The 20,286-nt window shown below is 41.1% G+C and overlaps 1 protein-coding gene across 1 annotated transcript in view; it reads right to left on the bottom strand.

The window, feature by feature from the left end:
* Window positions 1-20,286, bottom strand: part of kcnh2b (potassium voltage-gated channel, subfamily H (eag-related), member 2b) — a 281,118-nt gene that overhangs the window by 230,801 nt on the left and 30,031 nt on the right. The window contains exon 2 of the mRNA XM_069667808.1: window positions 12,751-12,981. Coding sequence (XP_069523909.1) covers window positions 12,751-12,981 — 231 coding nt within the window. The remainder of the gene's footprint in view (window positions 1-12,750; window positions 12,982-20,286) is intronic.

The raw sequence follows: 20,286 nt of genomic DNA, 5'->3' as shown, positions 1-20,286 counted from the left end.
GAACTTTTTAACACTGCTGGATGTAAGACTGTATGTGTGTGTGTGTGTGTGTATGTGTGTGAGACTACAGTGAGGCCTGCACGACACACAAGTGGACAGGATACCCCGATTCAAATTACAGTAGGTTTCCACATACATACACCCTTTTCACTGAGACTTTTCCACAACAGTCTCTCTTTCTTTCTCCCTCTAACAAACACACACACAAACACACACACACACACGCACACACACACACACACACACACACACACACACACACACACACACACACACACACACACACACACACAGACACATACTGAACTAGGAGAGGGAGCAACAGTAGACACATTTACATACCGTTCACATGAATATTCAGATTAGTCTGGTGTGGCGAGAAAAAGTCTCTCACAATAATAAAAGTGCAAGAATAGCTGCTGTGATGGCAGCATTTACAGCAGCATCCTGCAGTCTGGGCAGAACGATTGTTAAAGAAGGAGGGAAGCAAAAGAAAGAGAGGGACGGAGGAAAGTCAGGAAGAGAGTGATAAAACGAGAGATCACATTAATGCATAGATGCTAATGTTTTCAAGCATTGGTACCTGGGGCCACGAACCCCATGCCATTGGATGGCATTCATTCATACAAAAGTAGTTCACTGGTTGAATATTCATTACACGTACGCATTCACTATACTTAAGCTGGCCAAGTTGTCTGATGAGACAAGTTCCTCCTGTATCAAATCCTGGGGGGTATGAAGCTCAGAAAAGTTTTAATGTGTTTCAAATAATGTGGGAAAATACTGTGTATCACTTGATGAATCCTGGTGTTGCATGCCTCTTGTGGCCACTACACCAAAATTGTTTCACAGCCAACTCTGTTGTGGGGTCTTTGTATCAGTGTTCAGAGGACATTGTAGCTTTTTAGAAAGCACTTTAATGAGGGGTTTCCATAATGTGAAAAAACATAAGAAATCAAGAATTTTCAAAACACTCAAAGCTCCAAGTTTGTTATTTTCACCTCATGTATGTAAACGCCTGATTGTGTGGGTGTGTGCATGTTAGGCTGTCAGCCTCGACGCTAGTTGGTGACGATAGCTCGAGCATTTATCAGCTCTCCCGTCTTAGGAAATCAATATGCCATTGAGTGTGAAGATTTCTAATTATAGCACAAGCACACACGTGTTCATAATCACAGACACAGTCAAAGGCAACCCAAGGCACACATACAAACGTCATGTATCTGCAAGTGTGTAAACAAGTCTTCATGAGTTTCAAAATTTCGGACCAGAACTGAGGATAAAAAAAACACACAGACCTGGTTCCAACAGGACTAAAGATAAAGATGGCCATTTGCATATGGATGCAGGTTGCAGAGAAACCCAGAGAGATGGTGAGTACAATACAGAGTAAGGAGCTTGGAGTTCCCATACATCCCCATATTTCAAGATAGCCAAACCTCTTACATTCATGTATAAGAACAATGACCTCTCTGTATTCATGCAGCAATGACATCACCCACTGAAGGAAACGTGTCCTCAAAGCTTGCAAGGTTTGTATGTATGTGTGTCTGTGAATATGTATAAGAACACCATTTCTACTGCAGACTATGTAATGTTGGCTGTGGTTGAGAGACTCACAAGTATATTCATATATCTACAGTTTGAATTTTTATGTGGCTATAAATAAGACACGTAGAATATAACAGCAGATTACATATTTAAGTATGAAGCATAACAGAGTCAATCTACACAGCATCACATTGGACTGAAATGACATTGTGGAATGGATATGCTTTCTAGGGACCAAGAAAGAAAAAAATGATGAGCGAATATGAAATACAACTTCCATCATTTAAGAAAGAAAGGGCCACAGGTACAAATAACACACATCATAATGTGTTGGGCACACTGTTCGGTGTTTTCAGTCCTACTTAAGCAAGCTGTAAAAAGCACAGAGTGAGACAGACTACGGTTCACTTAGCATATATTACAGCTTGACATTTATCACCACATCAGTTCAGCTTGGGTCTCAAATTACAGCTCTGATTTCAGTCAAACACGACTAAAAGGCTGATTATAAAACAGTGATTGAGAAGTCATTGCTGTAATAAGTGACTTGGAGATTATGGCATACACAAACCACTTCCTCAGTGTAAATGTAAATAAATGTCTGTTACGGCTCTATCTATCGCTGAATGAGGTAACACAGTGGTGATTGAGGAAAATCAAGAGTTACAACCTGAGCCAACCGTGGACGTCACACATGCATCACTGTCTGGATATCTGGGAAGTGTGCTCCTGCAATTACCATTTATCACCATTGGTGCCGCCAAAGAGAACAAACCTGAGATCTTCTAGATTACCACTTTAAGACACGGCTGGCAATAAAAGGTCATATGAAAAATATCTCCATACATGGGTTACATTTTGAATATATTAAGATATATAGCTATACTGTAAGAAACACAATATATTGTGATTTCTTTTAAAATTTTAAGAAAACTGTCAGGATATAAAACACATCTATATACACATAAAGTCTGAGTCAAATGCATTTAGAACAGTGCATTATGATTTAACAGTTCCTGTAACATTCAACATTGTAGCACTACCTTTTGTGGAGTTTGAGCAAGGGATTTTATATTTGCCTTCATGAGTAAAATAAATTAAAAAGTCCCATTACATATGTTCACTGGAGTTTTCCAAAAATAGTATAATGTCCAATTACATCGTACTGCATTATGCGGAAAAAAAGCCTTCATGCTATTTGGCTATTCGGACCCACAGAGTCAAGGAAACAGCACAGAGAGATGCAATACAGAATGCAACAGCAAAAGTATGAGAAAGAGGATCAAAGTTCAACACAAAATGCTTTGAGGAAGTAGTGCAAAATGTATTCATGCTGCATATAAAGCATCTAGGTTGTAAAAGCAGTCGATGTATTATTATACGAGTATATATTGATAAAAAAAAGTACAATTGTGAGCGCAGGGCTAGTGATAATCCACACAGTCACAGTTAAGATCCAATGCCCAGAGTGGCTACCAGGACATTAATGAATTTATAAATTAGTACTGAAATTTTGATCTTCTGATTCCCATCCTAACAAGATTACCAATATTTAAATAAGCCACTTCCCAGGGCAAGATTAAATGGAGTGCTTGAATTGAATTAAATGTGGCTCCTCAGCCTGAACTGAATGGGGTCACTGCTGTGAACTCAGCATGGATAGTAAGTATTGTTTCACTCTGAGAGACGTGCACACAAAGCATTACTTCACATCACCTAGAGCATGTGTTATTGTAGATGCCAGGATTGATTTGGATGGTGCGATGGTTTTACTGAGTCTGAGGCCCTTTCCTGGGTGTATGAGAGTGTTTGTGTGCGAGCATGCAGAGAGGCCTGCTACAGCACACTGAGTGACTAATGAGGCGGACACACAATGCAGCGTTATAACACTTCGACGTGTCATGATTCATTATTTGGGTGTCATCTTAAAAAAAGGGGGGAAATGCACACACTAACTCAGATACCCACACTGTGAGCTCAGTGCACAGACTCCAAGTTACGCTGACTGAGTCGATTAAGAGTGCATGAATTTGTAATTTGATCGGGATGCTCTTCAATCTGATGTTTTGTGATTTAATACAGCCCAGTCCCAGTTATTGAACTGGAGGTTTTATATAAGATGGTAATAAGACTTGTATTTCTGCCGACTGTTCCTTCATTTGTTGGAGTATTTTCAAATGGCTAAAATGCTTCATCATTGATAAAAGTGTTGGAAATGTTCCAGAAACTTAAAAAAAATACAAAGTCAGGCAAGTTTTTAATAGAATTTGGGTTAATTTAAAGAGCAGAATGCCAAGCTGTTTACACAGCGCCTTCATTGATATTTTTGTTTATAGTGATGTCATCAACGAACATACCGTATTGGCATATCCTGCTTATATCGTTAAGATTAAATTGATATATTTAAATTTGATAAAATACCTTTAAACATTTCAGAAAATCATTAACCGATCAAAGTGAAGTGAGGTCTATTCATAGAGTAGTCTTGAAACAGCCAGATGACAGCTCTGGTAACGGGCATACCTTCGTTCCCTTTTTGAGTAACATACTCACAAACTCTGCTCTCTATCTCTTAGCCGCTTTGAGGACCACATTATGATTTTCTCTGTTACCATCTGTTAGCTTAGGCTGTATGCGGCAGTACAGCGGCCCATTGCAGCGTTTTTCTGGGCCAGGGAGGGCAGATCGGGTCCAGGGGGACTTCCAGGAGCTGAACCAAGCTGCAGTGGACCGGGCTTAGCCTGCTGAGAGCACAGGAGGACGGGGCATGGAGCTCTGTGGCTAGCTGACGCCCTTGATCTTTTTCGGACATTACACTCTGTGACAACAATCATCTTAAAATTGACATCATTACTCCGCCTTAGTTGTTGGTTAAGGAACACTGTGCCTCTCCATGTTTCTTCCCCCCAGCTCTGTTGTTGTGAGTGAAAGCTGGCCTCAGTAATGAGGGGTATACTCACTTTAAAGATAAGTGGTGTCTACTGTTGTGAACGAATATTGGACTTTAAAAGTCTAGACCCTGAATATAAGACGATCCCACTTATTCGAGATGGATGTCAAGGGAGAAAAAAAACCTGTGTTATATTCAGACCAATACGGTGCATCCTGATGATGCATCCTAGCATTGCAATGCAAAATAAATATTAAAGCTCTAGCGTAATTGTTTGATGTAAAGGAGACAATGTTTAGACGGAGGAGGTTTGTTTTCTTGGGTCATGTACTGGTGATGCTCTTGGTCTGAATCCATCCTTCTCCTTTAACCCTCTTCCTCTCTTTCCCATCATCCCTGAACACTTTCCTGATACACAAAACGCCAAAGAATAGGCTCATGTTGTTATCTTGCTCATTTGTGCTTAAATAAACAAGAAGCTCTTCATCCCTGCTTTTAAAATGGACGCCTCTCCCTTTAATTCAAAAACCTAATGCAACTTGTTGTTGTGTGGGCGGCAACTGACAGCATTAGTCGTGTTTGCGTGTATGTGTGTCTGAGCCTGGTGTGCTCTTTGCTGGAGGTGGGATCATCCACGGCAGTCATCGGCGCAGAGTGCTAACCTCTCCAGAGAGGCTGCAGGTCTCTAAGTGCTTTGCTTAGCTACCGCTGCTAGGCAATCAAGAGTCCCCCCAGTCACACAGGACAGCCTGCTCCTCTGGGCTCACTGCATTATCACAGCACAATGCTCTTAAAACACTTACATTGTCTGATAGACAGCTGCTAGTCCTCAAGACCCACAACACACTCAATACAGCCTTTTCATAATGCCTGGGGGTGTTATCAGCTCACAGTGACAAAAGCTGGAGGAAGTAATTCTGCAACTACAGTGGAGATTTTCCAGAGTTTACTCAGGAGATGGTCTTTAACTGAATTATACAGCATAAAGAGATATCTAATGGCACAAACTAGCCGAAATATAACGTCAATTTGAGAGTAGTGAGGGTCGAACTTGTGCTTAAAGCCAACAATCTTCATGTCCTTCCCAAATGTCCTACAGAGTTCTTCATAGGTCATTTACTGTACGTTCAAAGTCAACATCCAGGGCTGATGCAGGAATGATGTGACATTCATACAGATCAGTATGTCGTGTATAAAGTGCAGACACAGGACTAGCATTACCTGGGGACCTCGTGTGATTTAGAACCACCAAGTCCTGCAATAATGACATATTTTCCCATAAGTCCTTGTCACATTTACACAGGTGGCACATTTACACTACAAAAGATGTGCTTTGAAACGCGTCCCAGATCATATAAGTGGTTTGAGTGATCCGATCACAATGTTTACTCCTGCATTGAGCGCTGTCCTCATGTCCACTGTGATATCGTCACCAAAGTTAGAAATTATAAGTGTAAACAGTAACTTTACCTTCTTCAAATGAAGTTGAAATTCTCCCCCTGAGTTTGTCCTCACAACAACTTGGCCTCTTTTCAGAGATGAAATAACAACATAGACTGTTTGCTGGTGTTTGGTCCAATAGAAGTACGTGCTCTGGGCAGTAAGAGCTTCTGTAACAGACGATCTGGGGAAATGAGAAGGGGCTTTAATAGTGCACCTGGCTTGCTGGACCGAAAAGGCATAACAGCTCATTGATGTGTAAGGGATCAAGCAGGATGTCCTGACCATTGGACAGTCACCTGTAACACATCTTTAATGTGGCACTTGAGCTTAAAGCCTCCACCCGTCTGTCCTTCCTTTTGATCTCTGTCTGCCTTTTTGCCAAACACTTTTGCTGGGTCAAAACACACCTGGTCTTAAAGGATCACACTTACACAAACAGCCATAGTGACAACCAAGATCTTATAAGTGACACTGACATGACTTGAATAAGAAGTAAAGTAGTTCAGATCATCAGGTATAGCTAAGTAAAAATGCAGGTTCATAGACTACCTCTATCCATGCATGATACAGGATGGCTCTGGACCAAGCAGCAACCTCTGGTGTTGAAAAATGAAGCCAATGCGGAAGTGCAAAAACCTGCAGTTCCTCGAGTGTCCACTTGAGGCTCCAGAAACCAAGAAACAACAGAGATAAACATGTAACGGGTTTGTTATAAATAGCTAATTTTACTGTTCAAGATAACTGTACAGGGAGTACATTTTTTTTTTTTTTTTCTGCAGCTCCACCCTCTCTTCCAAATTTGGTCACGTCAGGCTCCAGCATACCGACATGGCAGTGGACATATTTCGGCTTCATTTGCAGAGTCGAGAAACCAATGGGTGACGTCACGGTGGCTACATTCATTATTTATACAGTCTATGCTCTGGACACACAGCTTGTTTAAGAGATGGCTGTGCCGTGTTGGTGAAAACCAACCAAAACTACTAGTTACTAGCTTTAACAAAGCTCCAACACACTTTGATTGTAGTGCCATATCTTGCCTGAGATAATAATCAAACGAAGCACAGTCATATTTTTCTGTTTTCCATCTGCATCTCAAGGAGCACAGTTTGGCTGGATTAAATATCCTGAACAGAAAATACATTAAATCCTCTGTATTCAAGGGATTTCTGTCACCTGTCTTAACTCCACTAATACAGAAAGGAACTGTCAAACAGCCTGCTCTTGAAATAGGATTCAGACTTGCTCCAGCAGCTCAACACTGACAACGGTGACATCCTTGAATTGATCCAGCTCATCATGGCTGTCTTCAGCCCCTTGATACAGACAACCTGTATTAGAGCCCACTCTGTCACATCGTTACAGGCTGATGCAAGCAATGTTCTCTCTTTACTGTTGGAGGGACAGAAAGAGACAAAAAAGACGAAGGTTGTGAGAAAGTTAAAGATGCTGTGTGTGAATGAAACATGAGGGAGGGAAAGCAGGATGTAGTGTGAAGAGACAGAATAAGACAGACTGAAGGCGTGTGACAAATTTTTCGCATGGCACATTTACTTACAAAGTCAATGCAAATACGTTTATAGAAAAGACGAATCAAATGAAAATGCTGGGAATGACGTCAGCAAAATATTACACACGCATCATTTGTGCCTTTTAGGTATCTGCTTCGGGTATTCAAGTAATTTGCTCTATGTTGTGAAAGTCAATCTTTAAAGGAGCAATTCGCCCCTGGAAAAGCCACCATCATTCATAGCTGGTGTTCTCTGTAATCAATAGAAGCAATAATATTTGAAATTGGCAGCATAGCTGTGGAGAAAGTTGCACAGACAGCTTGTGTTTTGCCCATTCTACATTCCTACAACACCGAACATGCATTGCGCCCCGCCCTCTGAAAGGAATGGCCCAGCAAGAGACTCTGAAATACCACGAGAATATTCCAGTGGATTGTCTAAAAAGTCTTCAGGTTTGCAGTCTACATTTCAAACCTGACGATTTTGAACGAGACATGACATCGGAGGCGAGCGTCCTAGATTGAGGAAGTGTAGTTTAGCGAGCTCCCTGGCCTCCGCCAGATGACACGTTTTACATAGTCTGGCGGAGGTTTTCCAGGGCCCATTGGAGAAGCAGATAGCGTCCTCCAAAGGCACAGAGTTAAAGTGCATTTTTTTCAACCATAATGACATTAGCTCCCCATAATAGCATGATAGGACTGAGGTTGAAAATCAGCAAACTGGCCATTTAAGTTTGTCTTGACAACCTTATTTTGCACCAGAAATGGTTGATCCAAGTTCCATTTAAAAAAAAAAGAAGCACTTTTAAAGTTGTTTCCTTGTCTCAACATAGGACTGACCTGACTGAGACTTTTTTTTACAAATATTAATGGGGATGTTGTTATTTTCTTACCTTTCTACCTGTTTATTGTGAATAAATCATAAAATATGTTTTTATTTTGTGTCATACTGCTGTAGATATTCAGATTTCCTCTGACATAAGACCTTCCAGATACAACGAAACTCCCGGTCAAGGCCAGTAGTTGGTGTCAACCAAAGAAATCCTTGCTAACCAATATGGGCTAACAGGACCATGATCTGGTCGACCACAAGTAGTTGAAATTGGCAGGAATGGTAATCCAGACACAGTTCCTTGACAGGGCCATGAAATTCACAGAGCTGTTTGCACCTCCGGATGATGATATGAACCTAAACAAGACTGTGCTTCATCTTTGTACATATCTGGAACATCAAAAATGTTCTGGCTGTGTTTAACCAACGCAAATAAAAACAAAGCTGCCACAGTAAAGTGAGGGTAAAACTCACTTCGCTTTTGGTCTGAACAAATGTCCAAGAGAAAAAGAAAAGTAACAAGAGATGAGCGATTGAGTTTGAAAGAAAAATACTGAGCTTTAGAGACAGAAGGGAGTAGAGGGAAAGTTAAAGAAGAAGAGAAGAGTCAGATTTCTATCCAGGTTATTCACTCCCTATTCCCACCTGCCATTTTTCTCTCTTTCCAGCAGAACAAAGCAACCCATGCCCTCTTGTTTCCCCTTTTAACTCCTCCCTAGTTGCTAACATATTTCCCTGTGAACCAAAGGCCAACATAAACCGCATATCTGTGACACTGAGCCAGAAAGAGGATTCAAAGCCAACTAGGGCAGTAGCCCATTCTGTACCAAAACCTCCACATGCTGAGTCCGTGTGTGCGTGTTGCCTACTGCAGTTTACCTGGAGAGCATGATTGATTTAGCTGGTGAGCAATCGGACTCAGACAATTGAGCGTGAGAGCGAGAAGGGAGATCCATCATCGTGAAGGCTCATGCCTAAACCTGGCACTAGATAAATGGGCTCAGATGAAGCCTTGCGTGCACGTAATGTGTGTGTGTGTGTGTGTGTGTGCAATGTGTACATGCATGTGTCTGTTCTCTGTACAAATGCATGTGTGGGTCATGGCTACACACTCCTACCAGTCCGAGTAAAACACATACCATCAGCACACTCGTTGCTTAGGTGGTTATTCAAAATCAAAGGGAAGGCTATTCTTTCATTTCCTTTCTCTGCCTTTGCAGGAGGAGGGAGGGGCGAGCGAGGGGAGGAAGGAGGCAAAGGGGACAAGAGGAGGTGGCATAGTGTTTCCGCCCTGTGTGCATTATGGATGAGGCGTGTCCGCTGAGTTCGATCAGCAGCTCTCTGATGGCTTAAAGGTGGCCCGCTGGGGTTACCTAAGACTCTGTGTTTGTGTCTTTGTGAGCTCCAGTGTGGCTGTGGCTGAGAGAGAGGAGTCACCAGGGTCAAACATGCCCACACACTAATATCAAATACCCAATATTGATATGTTTTTTTTTTATCCATCCACTGTCTTCTTCCAACACAAATCCATAACGTTTCAACAAAAGACCTCCTACGATATATTCTTTTTAACATGTACGTACGAGATTATGGTATAGAACTTGAAGCAGCGTCCTCAACATAAACCAGGTGTGTTCACTGGAGGAGGAGTTAAAGAGACATTTTTCCATCCTGTGTGTCACCATGTTACTGTGGCGACATGAGGAGGGCCTCTCTACAAACTCCATGGAAACATGACAAACACAACTGCCCATTCATACAGAAGGGTATGCCTGGTGTGTAGGTGTAGTGTGTGCTTGTACATACTCTCATGTATTGTCAGTTGAGCTCTGTCACATTGTTACAGTAGATAAGAGCTTTTTACACTCTTCAATCCTCTCTACATTCTTTACTACCTCAGCATGCAGGAGACACAACACTGTCGAGCAGGTTCCAAAATTAGCACCCACCACTTGCGCGTAAAAATCTAATTTGGTGACTAAAATAAGTGAGGTCGAGCACCAGGGGCGGCAGGTGACGAAGGTTTGTTTTGTAACGACTCTGCTCGTCGCTGGCGTGTGTCCGTGAATAATTGTATTCCAATCCTTTAATTGACCATCGCTGATCTCCATCAGCGCGCTCACGCTTCCCTTATCTAGCTCGTGCAGAGCTCTTGTGCGCCAACAATCTGACAAGTACGAGTTTTCACTTTCACTGGTGCGCCTGAAATGTAGCAGGTTACTAACAGAGCAACTGTTAGAAACATGGACTCGTCGTTGGCGGGCCGTGGGCTTCCTCTGCTTTCAGCTATGCGTCCTTTAGACAGTCACACAGCCACCCCGGCAACCCAGTGATGCGCCGCGGCTCTACGGGGGCTGCCAGATAGGCAATTGATTAATATTAAAGCTTTACGGAGTACACCGCTGGTTGCGGCTTTATTACTTTATATTTTTCCTTAAATTCAGTGCAGTAAAAGTCTGTTTTATATGGCTGGTTAGAAAACATTTTGGCTAGTAAAATGTTTTGGTTTACCCACCATTGGCAGGTAGACCAAAAAGTTCATTTTAGACCCTGCTGTCGGGTTTTCAGGGGTATTCTGTATTCACTTTCTCACATATCCTCTACAACTTTCAGCTCTACAGAAGCTATGTGGTCTGAATATCAAGTTTGAAGATGTCAAATTATAAATTGATAAGACTCAGAATACTCAGGTGAATCTTCAAGTGTAAGTAAAGGTAAAAGAGGGCCTACTTCTGCATGAGACAGTTAAAGAGGAATCAAAGCTTAGCTGCTCCATGTATTATCCAGGAGTTAGAATCAGATTCTTCCTTACATGTAAAATACTTGCTGCACTTAGCATCTCATAAAAAGGGCCAAAAGCCACTTTATACATTAGCATGTGATATTATTTGGGGATGAGTGCTCTGCCAGGATGGTCACTGACCTCTCGTTACCTCTAATAGTTCTATTATACGGGTATTTAATCAAATTGGTCGTTCCTTTGAGTGTGCTCATTTCATGAATCACTTCCCTCTTAAGACTACAAATTATGGTGCTATAAATTAAAGTTAGCGGTGTAATTTCTCTTTTGGTCTGGAATGAGATTGGCCTATCCAAGCTACTGCCATGCAATAGCAGCTTTACAGCTATCAACCTGCGCTGGCACAAGCCTCCAAACCCTTTAACTATCTGTTGTTAGCTTTGTGGACTCTCGTTAACATCGCCAGCGGAAAAGAAATGACAACACCTCTGCAATTCTATATACAGTGTTGTAGTTTTTACAAGCTACTTTTATGAAGCGGAAGGTTGTGTGCGTGTGTTAGTCCACATCTCCAGGATAAACAGTGGAAAGTGAAACAAGCGCGGAGGAGGGCTGAATTGGAAAAGCCCACCTCAGAAGTATCAGCAAAGAGGAGACAGCTGGCGCCATCTCTCCCTGTTTCTCCCTCTGCCTTTTACTTGCTTTCTCTCACCATCAACAACACTTTCAGATTGTGTGAGGAAGAGACTTTCTGACACCGTTTCTCTCTCTCTCTTATTGTTTGTTGCTTCAAGCTCTAGCCCACTTCCAGAGCTGATCTTCCCCCCTCAGATTGTTCAAAGCCTTTTCCCTCCTCCCTTCTTTTCTTCCATCTGCCTCTTTCTTTCTTTCTCTCCCCTTCCCTCCTCCTGTTGCTCTGGTGTCTGTCTACAGGTGGAAAATGTCCAGCAGATGCTTTGGCCGTGTCCCAGGGAGTTTCTGATTTTATTACAACGGCTGCTCTTCATCACCATGGAAGCCGTCGTTGCAGTAACCCACGTCCTGATACCTGGTCCTGCTCCAGTTGGCATGCGTGCAAACATAAATACACTTTTGCCGCTAAGGAGAATTCTCGAAGGGCTTCCCCGGTTTACTTTCCTCTAAAGAACATCTTATGTTTTTACTTTGAAGTGACTTTTATGTAAGCTGAGCACAGCCACAGATAAGTCCTCTATTAATCTGGAAACAGACCAAACGTACCATACTGCATTTTCTGCACTTCAAATTTGGCACTAAAAAGTTACAAGACGCTAAATACAACATGGACTTAACGGTAAACAGCAGTCAGGTCACTCACACATTACGGCTCACACATAAGCATGAGCTTCTGTTTGCCAAATGTTCTCCTAACACTACACAAACACTAACTGAAGCCAACTCAGAAACAAGAACATGTTTACATACACACAACTTGCACAGCACTCTTTTCATCCGAGCAATGTCAATTCACACAAACAAGACAGTGGTATCTACTTTTCCTATGTCTTTATATCTCTTGAGGAACACGACCGCCGCTTCCTTCTCCACACACAAAATGTACTCACACTGACCTCCCCTTTTTGTAAATCCAGCTCCACATCTCCACACACACTTCTCTTTCCAGCCACGTACAGATACTACCATTTTGACACACTCATTTTCATCTTCTGTAGAAGTCAACAGGCGTAAAACAGGTGCACACAGCCTCTCCTACATCCAAACAAACACCTGTCAAAACACTCCAACAAAATATTTCATTTTCCTACCGTCTTTGCGGTAAAGGTTGATCTCCACTTTCCTCTCCTCCGACCCCAGCAGGGCTTGGGCCATCTGGGCGATGGCCAGTCGCTTGGTGTCGGGTCCATACAGGAAGTTACACGTACACGGCTTCTGCATGATCTCAGCCCGCGAGTAACCGCACATGTGGCAGAAGCCATCGTTGCAGAAGATGATGGCGCAGTTCTCCACTCTTGCATTGGCTATGACGAACTTACGACCTGTGGATGGAAAGAGAAAAGTTTACTTCAGAGACTTGGCAATAACATCATGTAAATGTTACATAAGTGTGGGTGGCAGAGGAACAAATTAATGCAATGGAGAAATGATGAAAAGTCTACATAAAACACAATTAGAGTTTCATGAGGAATATGTCCTTTGTTTACCTTCATCAAAACTGGATTCAAGTCCATAAAACACTATTACCAGCACAACATAAATGTCTTTCTTCCTGAATTCATATATCTTATTAAGTGACCATTTTACATTTTACAGTCTGACTAACCATATTTTTTGGAGGGCGCTATCCGCTTTTCCAATGGGCCCTGAAAAACCTGCCAGACTACGTAAAATACATCATCTGGCGGAGGCCAGGGAGCTTGCTAAACTACACTTCCTCAATCCAGGACGCCCGCCTTCGATGTCATGTCTAGTTCAAAATCGTCAGGTTTGAAATGTAGACTGCAGACCTGAGGACTTTTTAGACGATCCACCGGTATATTCTCATTGTATTTCGGATTCTGTACCGCTCTGAGCCACTGCCTGCAGTGAAACGGTAGTATTTCATACTGGCTAGGCCGTTCCTTTCAGAGGGAGAGGCGCAAAGCAGGCTGTGTGTTGTAGGAATGTAGAATGCAAGCTGTTTGTACAACTTTCTCCACAGCTATGGCGCCAATTTTAAATAATATTGCTTCTATCTATGACAGAGAACACAGGCTTTGAGTGACAGTGGCTTTTTCCAAATTGCTCCTTTAAAGAACACTCATTTGAGTACCCTCAGTCCATCAAAACCTTAATAAAAGTGTTATGTAAGGTTAATAAATATGTTTTTGAATTTCCCTTTGAAATGTTTAGGTACCAACATGTATATTTTACATGTATGTACGCAGTAAATCCTTGAATATGAAAAACTGGCTGATTGACCGGCTTTCAAATCGATTCTTCACAATAGTTTTAATACTAAATGAAACACATTTAGAGTTGTTTGATTAACACGATCTCCAAGATCATGTTACGAGTTACAACGATTTAAAAACGTAGCAAAAAACTAAGCTGTGATTTAAGGAATGTCCACATGTAGACCATTCTCAAAAACATTTTGTCACAGCAGAAAATCACAGATGTAAACAATCATTTTAATAATCTCAGCGTTAAAAATGATCCTAACAATGGGCTTTTTTCACAGCAGACATTTTGACTTCTAACAGAAGGAAAAGCACAGGTGTTAATAATAACTTTAACAATGGTTCTGTTGTATTCAGGTGTCTGAGAAAGCCACGGCAGGGAGTCAGCATGCACACAACCAGGAGCATGAAATTGAAGCAGCTACATGGAATACAGCCATCATTAACGATAAACACCTGCGCTTTTCCCACTGTGATATGCTAAAAAGTCTAATGTGAAAAAGGCCTATTTCCAGGTTTGGATAACACATGTAGCTTAACGGGACACTGTAATTGATTGAAAGCATCTTTTAACTAATTAAAAGTTATTAGTAACACCTGTGCTTATCCTACTTAACAAGCCAAAGTCCCCAAGAATACATGGGAGAATAGATTTTGTGAGGGAAATAGATTTTGTGAGGGAAAAACTAAGTATTCTGAGAATTCAATTGTATATTTTGAGAGAAAATAAATATTTACATTCGGTTCGTTTTGTTTTTGTTCTTACTCTGTTACTTTGTTCTTATAATTACGCACTTCGTTTATATAAGCATCAGCATTATTTGTAGCATTTCCTCTGACTTGTAGAGCTCAGTTGGCAAGTAATGAAAAATTAGCTCACTCATTAAGGAGGACGAAATTCACCTGCGCGTTTAGCTAACAGAGCAGTTTTACTAACTTACAAACGCTCCTTTCCAAACCAAACACACCTGCGCAAAAAAATTGTAAATTCAAATTACTACAGCGAAATTACAAACTCACAAACCGTGTACCCATTTTTAGCCAGATGTTAAACAACGCTAAAACATTTCTCCCCAACAAAGAATAATTTTTACCAGCTTGCTACTTGCCGTTTTCAGGTACATTTACCCTTCTGTTACTACCGTGTGTATTTCAAAATAAGAGACCTACTTTCAAAATAAACTTCATGTAGTACATTAACAATAAGGAATCAATAAAACTAAAAACGTGTTCTTGAGCACTTTACCGGACCGAAAACATTTTACAAATGTACTTTTCATACTGTTATGTCGTGATTTTTACTGTTGATGCTCTATTATAGCTTGAGCTGTAAAATATGTCTAGAAATTAGGGATGCACGATATTGGATATTTTGCAGATGATGCTGATATTTCCCAATCCTTTTTGACGATTGCCAAATTCGATACAGATATATTAGGCCCGTTTTTTTCCACCTAATTTCAGAGAACATCAAGTCTCCCCTGTTGTAAGACAGATGCAGAAATAACGTGAGTGCTTTTGAAAATGTACACACTCACTAGGCAATATAAGAAAAGTACATAAACTTAGGTTTAAGTTTTCTTTCAAATAAAACTGTAATATTCAAGCTTTTTTAGGGAATCATCGAGCATTTAGGCATAATTAAAGCGTTGTTTTATCGGTGGAAAATATTGGCAGAAAAATGACATATCTGCCGATGCTGATATGTCAAACCATAATCTCCAGATACCAATAACGTGCCGATAAAATCATGCATCCCTACTAGAAATAAATCTTCTCTGCTGCCATTGCCAACTTTAACAAATGTGTGCCCATAGGTTTGAACTTGTATGTTACTACATTTTGTGAAGTGTAAACTGCAGCTGCAGTCTACCACAAAGCTCTGATTTGTGTGTCTCTCTCTAAACCACTTACTGCAGAAGGAGCCATTTGACTGCATGGCCTCTGCTCAATGTCAATGGGTGATCTTAATGCACTCAGAGAGCTACTGTTGCGCCTGAACACACACAAACACACACATATAGACACACAGCCCCCTACCCAGCACAGTGTCTGTTTACTTGCAATGATTAAAGTTTCCATATTGTGCAAGGAAAAAATCTTGTTGGCCTCAGGGAACACAAACAAACAACATAAAAGTGTGTCCATGTATACGGCCTATGTGGATGTGTGATTGTGTTGGTGCTCCATAAGGGTGATAAATGGCCCACCAGAGCTTTATGCTTCTGAAGAGCCCCAATGTTCCCTGTTACTTTCAATAAGTACTAGGCCCCACTGTGAGGACTAGTGGAGTCATAAATAGTCATATCAGTTGGAGGGAAGAAGGAAAGACTGATGACAGAAAAAGGGGTGGATGAGGCGAGAGACAGCAGGAGGGCTGGATAAGGATGAATAAGCGGATGGAAATGGGATGGGTGGAGAGAAAGACTTTGAGGGGGAAGAATGACAGAAAAACAGGAGATAAAGGGACTTAAAGGGAGGACAGAGACTGAAAAATAAGTGAAATAGAAGCAAGAGAAGGAATGGAGGGAGATTCGGCGAAAAAGATAAGGCGGAGTGGGAATAGAGGGAAAGTGATTTGTCCAGGGACGGAAGACGCAGGAATAATGTGACCACATTTCTCAGGAATTGTCCTGCATCAGGTAAACGGCCAGGAGAGTGTGGAAGAAAACTGGTTACTTTTTATCCCAGGCTTTGTCAGAACATGCTTTTGTGGCTGTGAATTCACTTTAATTTAATTCAAAACAACTTATCTATCCCTGTAATAGCAATATGTAGCACATCACAATCCAGATCAGCACACAACATAGGGATCGGTTATAAATACATTAATAGATACATATAAAAATCTTTGAATTACAATCTAAAACTGTAGTGCTGTGAATGTTGGATGGATACGGCATTTTAAGACATTTTACTGGCAGGTTGAGCATGATATACTGTTACAAAGTAAAATGTTCAAACGATCAGAGGCTCTCACTAAGATTCACTGGTGTCTCTGTGTGAAATGTTCCAGAAAAAGTGGAGAGAAAATACAAAATGAGCAGCTGATTTACATTTAAGCTTTTTAGTGAGACGTTTATGCTAAAAAGGATCCTTCTATAATCCAATCTTCACATATTCTTTATTGACTCATTTTCTTCATCTAGGTTTTCCTCACTTCAAATTTTAAGCTTGAATTTGGCTCCAGGACACCTGAACAATCTGCAACACGACCAAAGAATTTACTTTAATGTTACCGTTCTGTGCCTATTACATATCATCTCTCCTATTTTGGTATTGCAGCAGAGCTTTTTAATTATTTGCCTCAACCTACTGTACAGTAATAAATCAGTACAGTGCAAGTTCCAGCCGAATGCAAGCTTTTCTATCGCAACATCTGGTATTAATTTCCCATGAAGTATCCCATTCCTGTACCACAACCCTCAACATTCGAACCCGTCTGCGGGCTTTCTGGGGTTTCAGGTGTAGTCAACGGTTAGCGATAAAGGCCGAGACTTCCTTTTCCATGCGTTGCATTGTTTACAGTCGAACTAGAAACTTGAGACGCGACAATGGAGTTGAGATAAGACATCTAAGACTGGATTGTTGGCCGAACTTGCAAGTAGATGTCTGTTTATTGAGATTACGTTCCACCTTTTTTGCTTTCCACACGGACTGTATTTCCTGCATATAGAGCCTGCTGGTATTTGATTGGTCAATACAACACAAACAACAAACACATCCAATAACAAAATTTGGTCCCCTCTATTTAGAGGTTCTACACTTTTATACAGAATCTGTAAATACAGATCACCATAGCCCAGTTGCATACAAAGCTCCATCTTACATGCACATGTAGTTGTAGAGAGGCCTCCATAAGAACCCATTATTCTCTGTGCTTCGAGTCAAGAAACTTTATTGTCATTGTACTGCTAGACAAGATGTAAAGAAATTACAATTACATGGTGTGGAAAACAATATAAAAGGAACAATACATTTAAAACGTATGATAAATAAATGAAAAAAAGATAAATATAGATCGAACGGAGAGTTCAGTGAAGAGTAGGATAGGTATAGTTGATTATTAGTTGAGAGTTAATGAAAATTCAGGAAGTCGCTCTCTTTCTGTTTTTGTGTACTGTTTTAAACAACACTAACAATCACTCAGATGGTCTCAAAGCACTTTTAAAGTCCACTAACAAGGCTGCATTCCAAACAAGATGTACCCTCTATAATGAGAACAAACTTTTCAAGACACAGAAAAGTATTTTTATTGCTTATGGGAGTTTTTATGGGAGCCTTTAATAAAGTACAGTGATGACCATTAGGCTTTTTTAGGTAGCATAAATAACTATAATTCAGCCACAAGATTATTGTTGCAGTAAAACAAAAAAAAAAACATGTTGGTCCTTAAAGCAAACTGTCACAAAAAACAGCCTGGCACTTTTCCTTTCCATGTTGGGAGACTTTCACAACAGACGTCTGCGAAAAATCCTTCTCAAGGACTTGAAGCTGTGAAAAGGTAACAGCGTCTTATTGCTGCAGTGAACTCTGAGAGATTTTGTTCCTGTAATTGCTTCTTGCTCAGTGTGTCAGACTTCAGACACTGATCACAGTGTCCCTTACACACTGTGCCAGCTCCGGGGAAGTGAAAGGTAAATGCACTGTATTCTTTCATTTTTGTCATCCTCAGAATGTCAAAAATCAGAGACAAGCCAGGTTACACTGGAAAGACTGAAGAGAGAGTCTGAAAAGTCAAAATATGCTCACTTTGATATTTGAAAATTGATATGTGCTACTTCTATTGATGTGTGGACACACTTAAAGTCTTGACAGGTGCTGGATGGAGCAGCAAAAAAGAATGCATGAATAATACCAATGCATCAGAGTAGTATGGCACAAATGAGATGGCGCCATCATAAATCTACAGGATGACTGTATAGGATCATTCAGGCAGACTGATTCACCAACTATCCAACGACTACCATCTGTCAAAACCTGTTAAAATATTCAGCAGGGATGTGAGCTGTGCAGGCACAAGGCTCTCATTCTAATCAAAGACATAAAACTCCTTCGAGGGGAAAGAAACTGTTAATCAGCAGAATCACCAGCTGAGGTGATCTGTCTGAAATGAAAACACGCTGACCGCTGACTTGCCATTAAATATAGTTCTTCACCACAGCACTACTGTGAGGCTTTGTCCAAATATCTCCTCCTTATACTGGCTCACTCAATAGTTCACTCTTTTATTAGCATTCATTGAGATTTAGGGCGCTTTCACACCTAAAGTCAGTTTGAGCCGATTTCAAAGACCAAATTGTTACAATGTTGCATTTCACCTCGAGTTTGGTTTTGTGTCGTCACGGCGACCAAAGGTTCTGATGCGCGAGCAAACCTCTTTCTGATTGGTCAGGGAAAACTCCCTGAAGTAAACAGAGAGAGATCACACTCAACACGATCGCAGACTTTTATGGGGTTTTTTTTAAACTTTGAACCGACATTGTTCCTAAGATCAATCAGTTCCATTCTCCTCTAGTTTTTCACTGAACAGTTTGAACACCTCCGTGTTCTTGTGCGTTTCCACACAAATTTGAGAATTGTTTGGTCAGCCCATATTTCTATTTCCTCATCGCTCCCCCACGTCTGTCCTCTACCCATCTTGCTGCCTGGCTGCGTGGCTGTCTCTGCAAGTGCCAGCACCCGTTAACAACCCACAATGCACAGTGTTTTGGTTTGCATCCTAAATAAGTTCCTACCTTAAGTCCATTTATGTTCTCACCTGAATCGAACCGGGCCGTGGTTCGCTTGGAAACGGACCGAGTCCCATCTTTTCTAGCGGACCATGCTCCAGTGGTTTGGTCCGCACCAAGTTCAAATGCTTGTTCTCACTTGTTCAAACAACTTTCAGAACAAAGTCCACAAATCCGTACCAAAGCTGTCAAGTCTGAATGTACCCTAAACACTTCAAAACTGCTTTAAGCTTAGGAAAACTCTTTTGGATGCATTGATACCGTTATCATTGCCTCTTGAATGCAACCATGAATGGATGCAAGTTGCAGGAGTCTTTTAGCATCTTTGGAGACTTTGAAAATGTCATCATTTTAAATCCTGATTGACAGATCTAGTGTAGCATGACCGTAAGTTTTGCAGCTAAAAAATGTGATGCATTGCATTGTGGGATTTTAGCTCTAAGTAGTGTTCATCCTTAGGACCGTCTTTGGATGTCATTCCCCGTCTCTCTCCCATCATTACTTACCAGCCAAATTATTAATACTCTTCCAAGATAATATTAGCTAAGGCCTAAACTGCTGCTTAACGTCATGCTGTCATCTGCAATAACTATTTGTGATTTTTGGCCATGTTAGGGGAGTGGAAACAACTTATTAACACATCACTGTCCTATCATCATTGTCAACTCAA

The sequence above is a fragment of the Semicossyphus pulcher genome, unplaced genomic scaffold (assembly GCF_022749685.1).
Source record: "Semicossyphus pulcher isolate SPU_LCO1_2020_fin unplaced genomic scaffold, fSemPul1.0.p SCAF_18, whole genome shotgun sequence".
Taxonomy (NCBI): Eukaryota; Metazoa; Chordata; class Actinopteri; order Labriformes; family Labridae; genus Semicossyphus; species Semicossyphus pulcher.
This window is presented reverse-complemented; position numbering and strand designations above follow the sequence as displayed.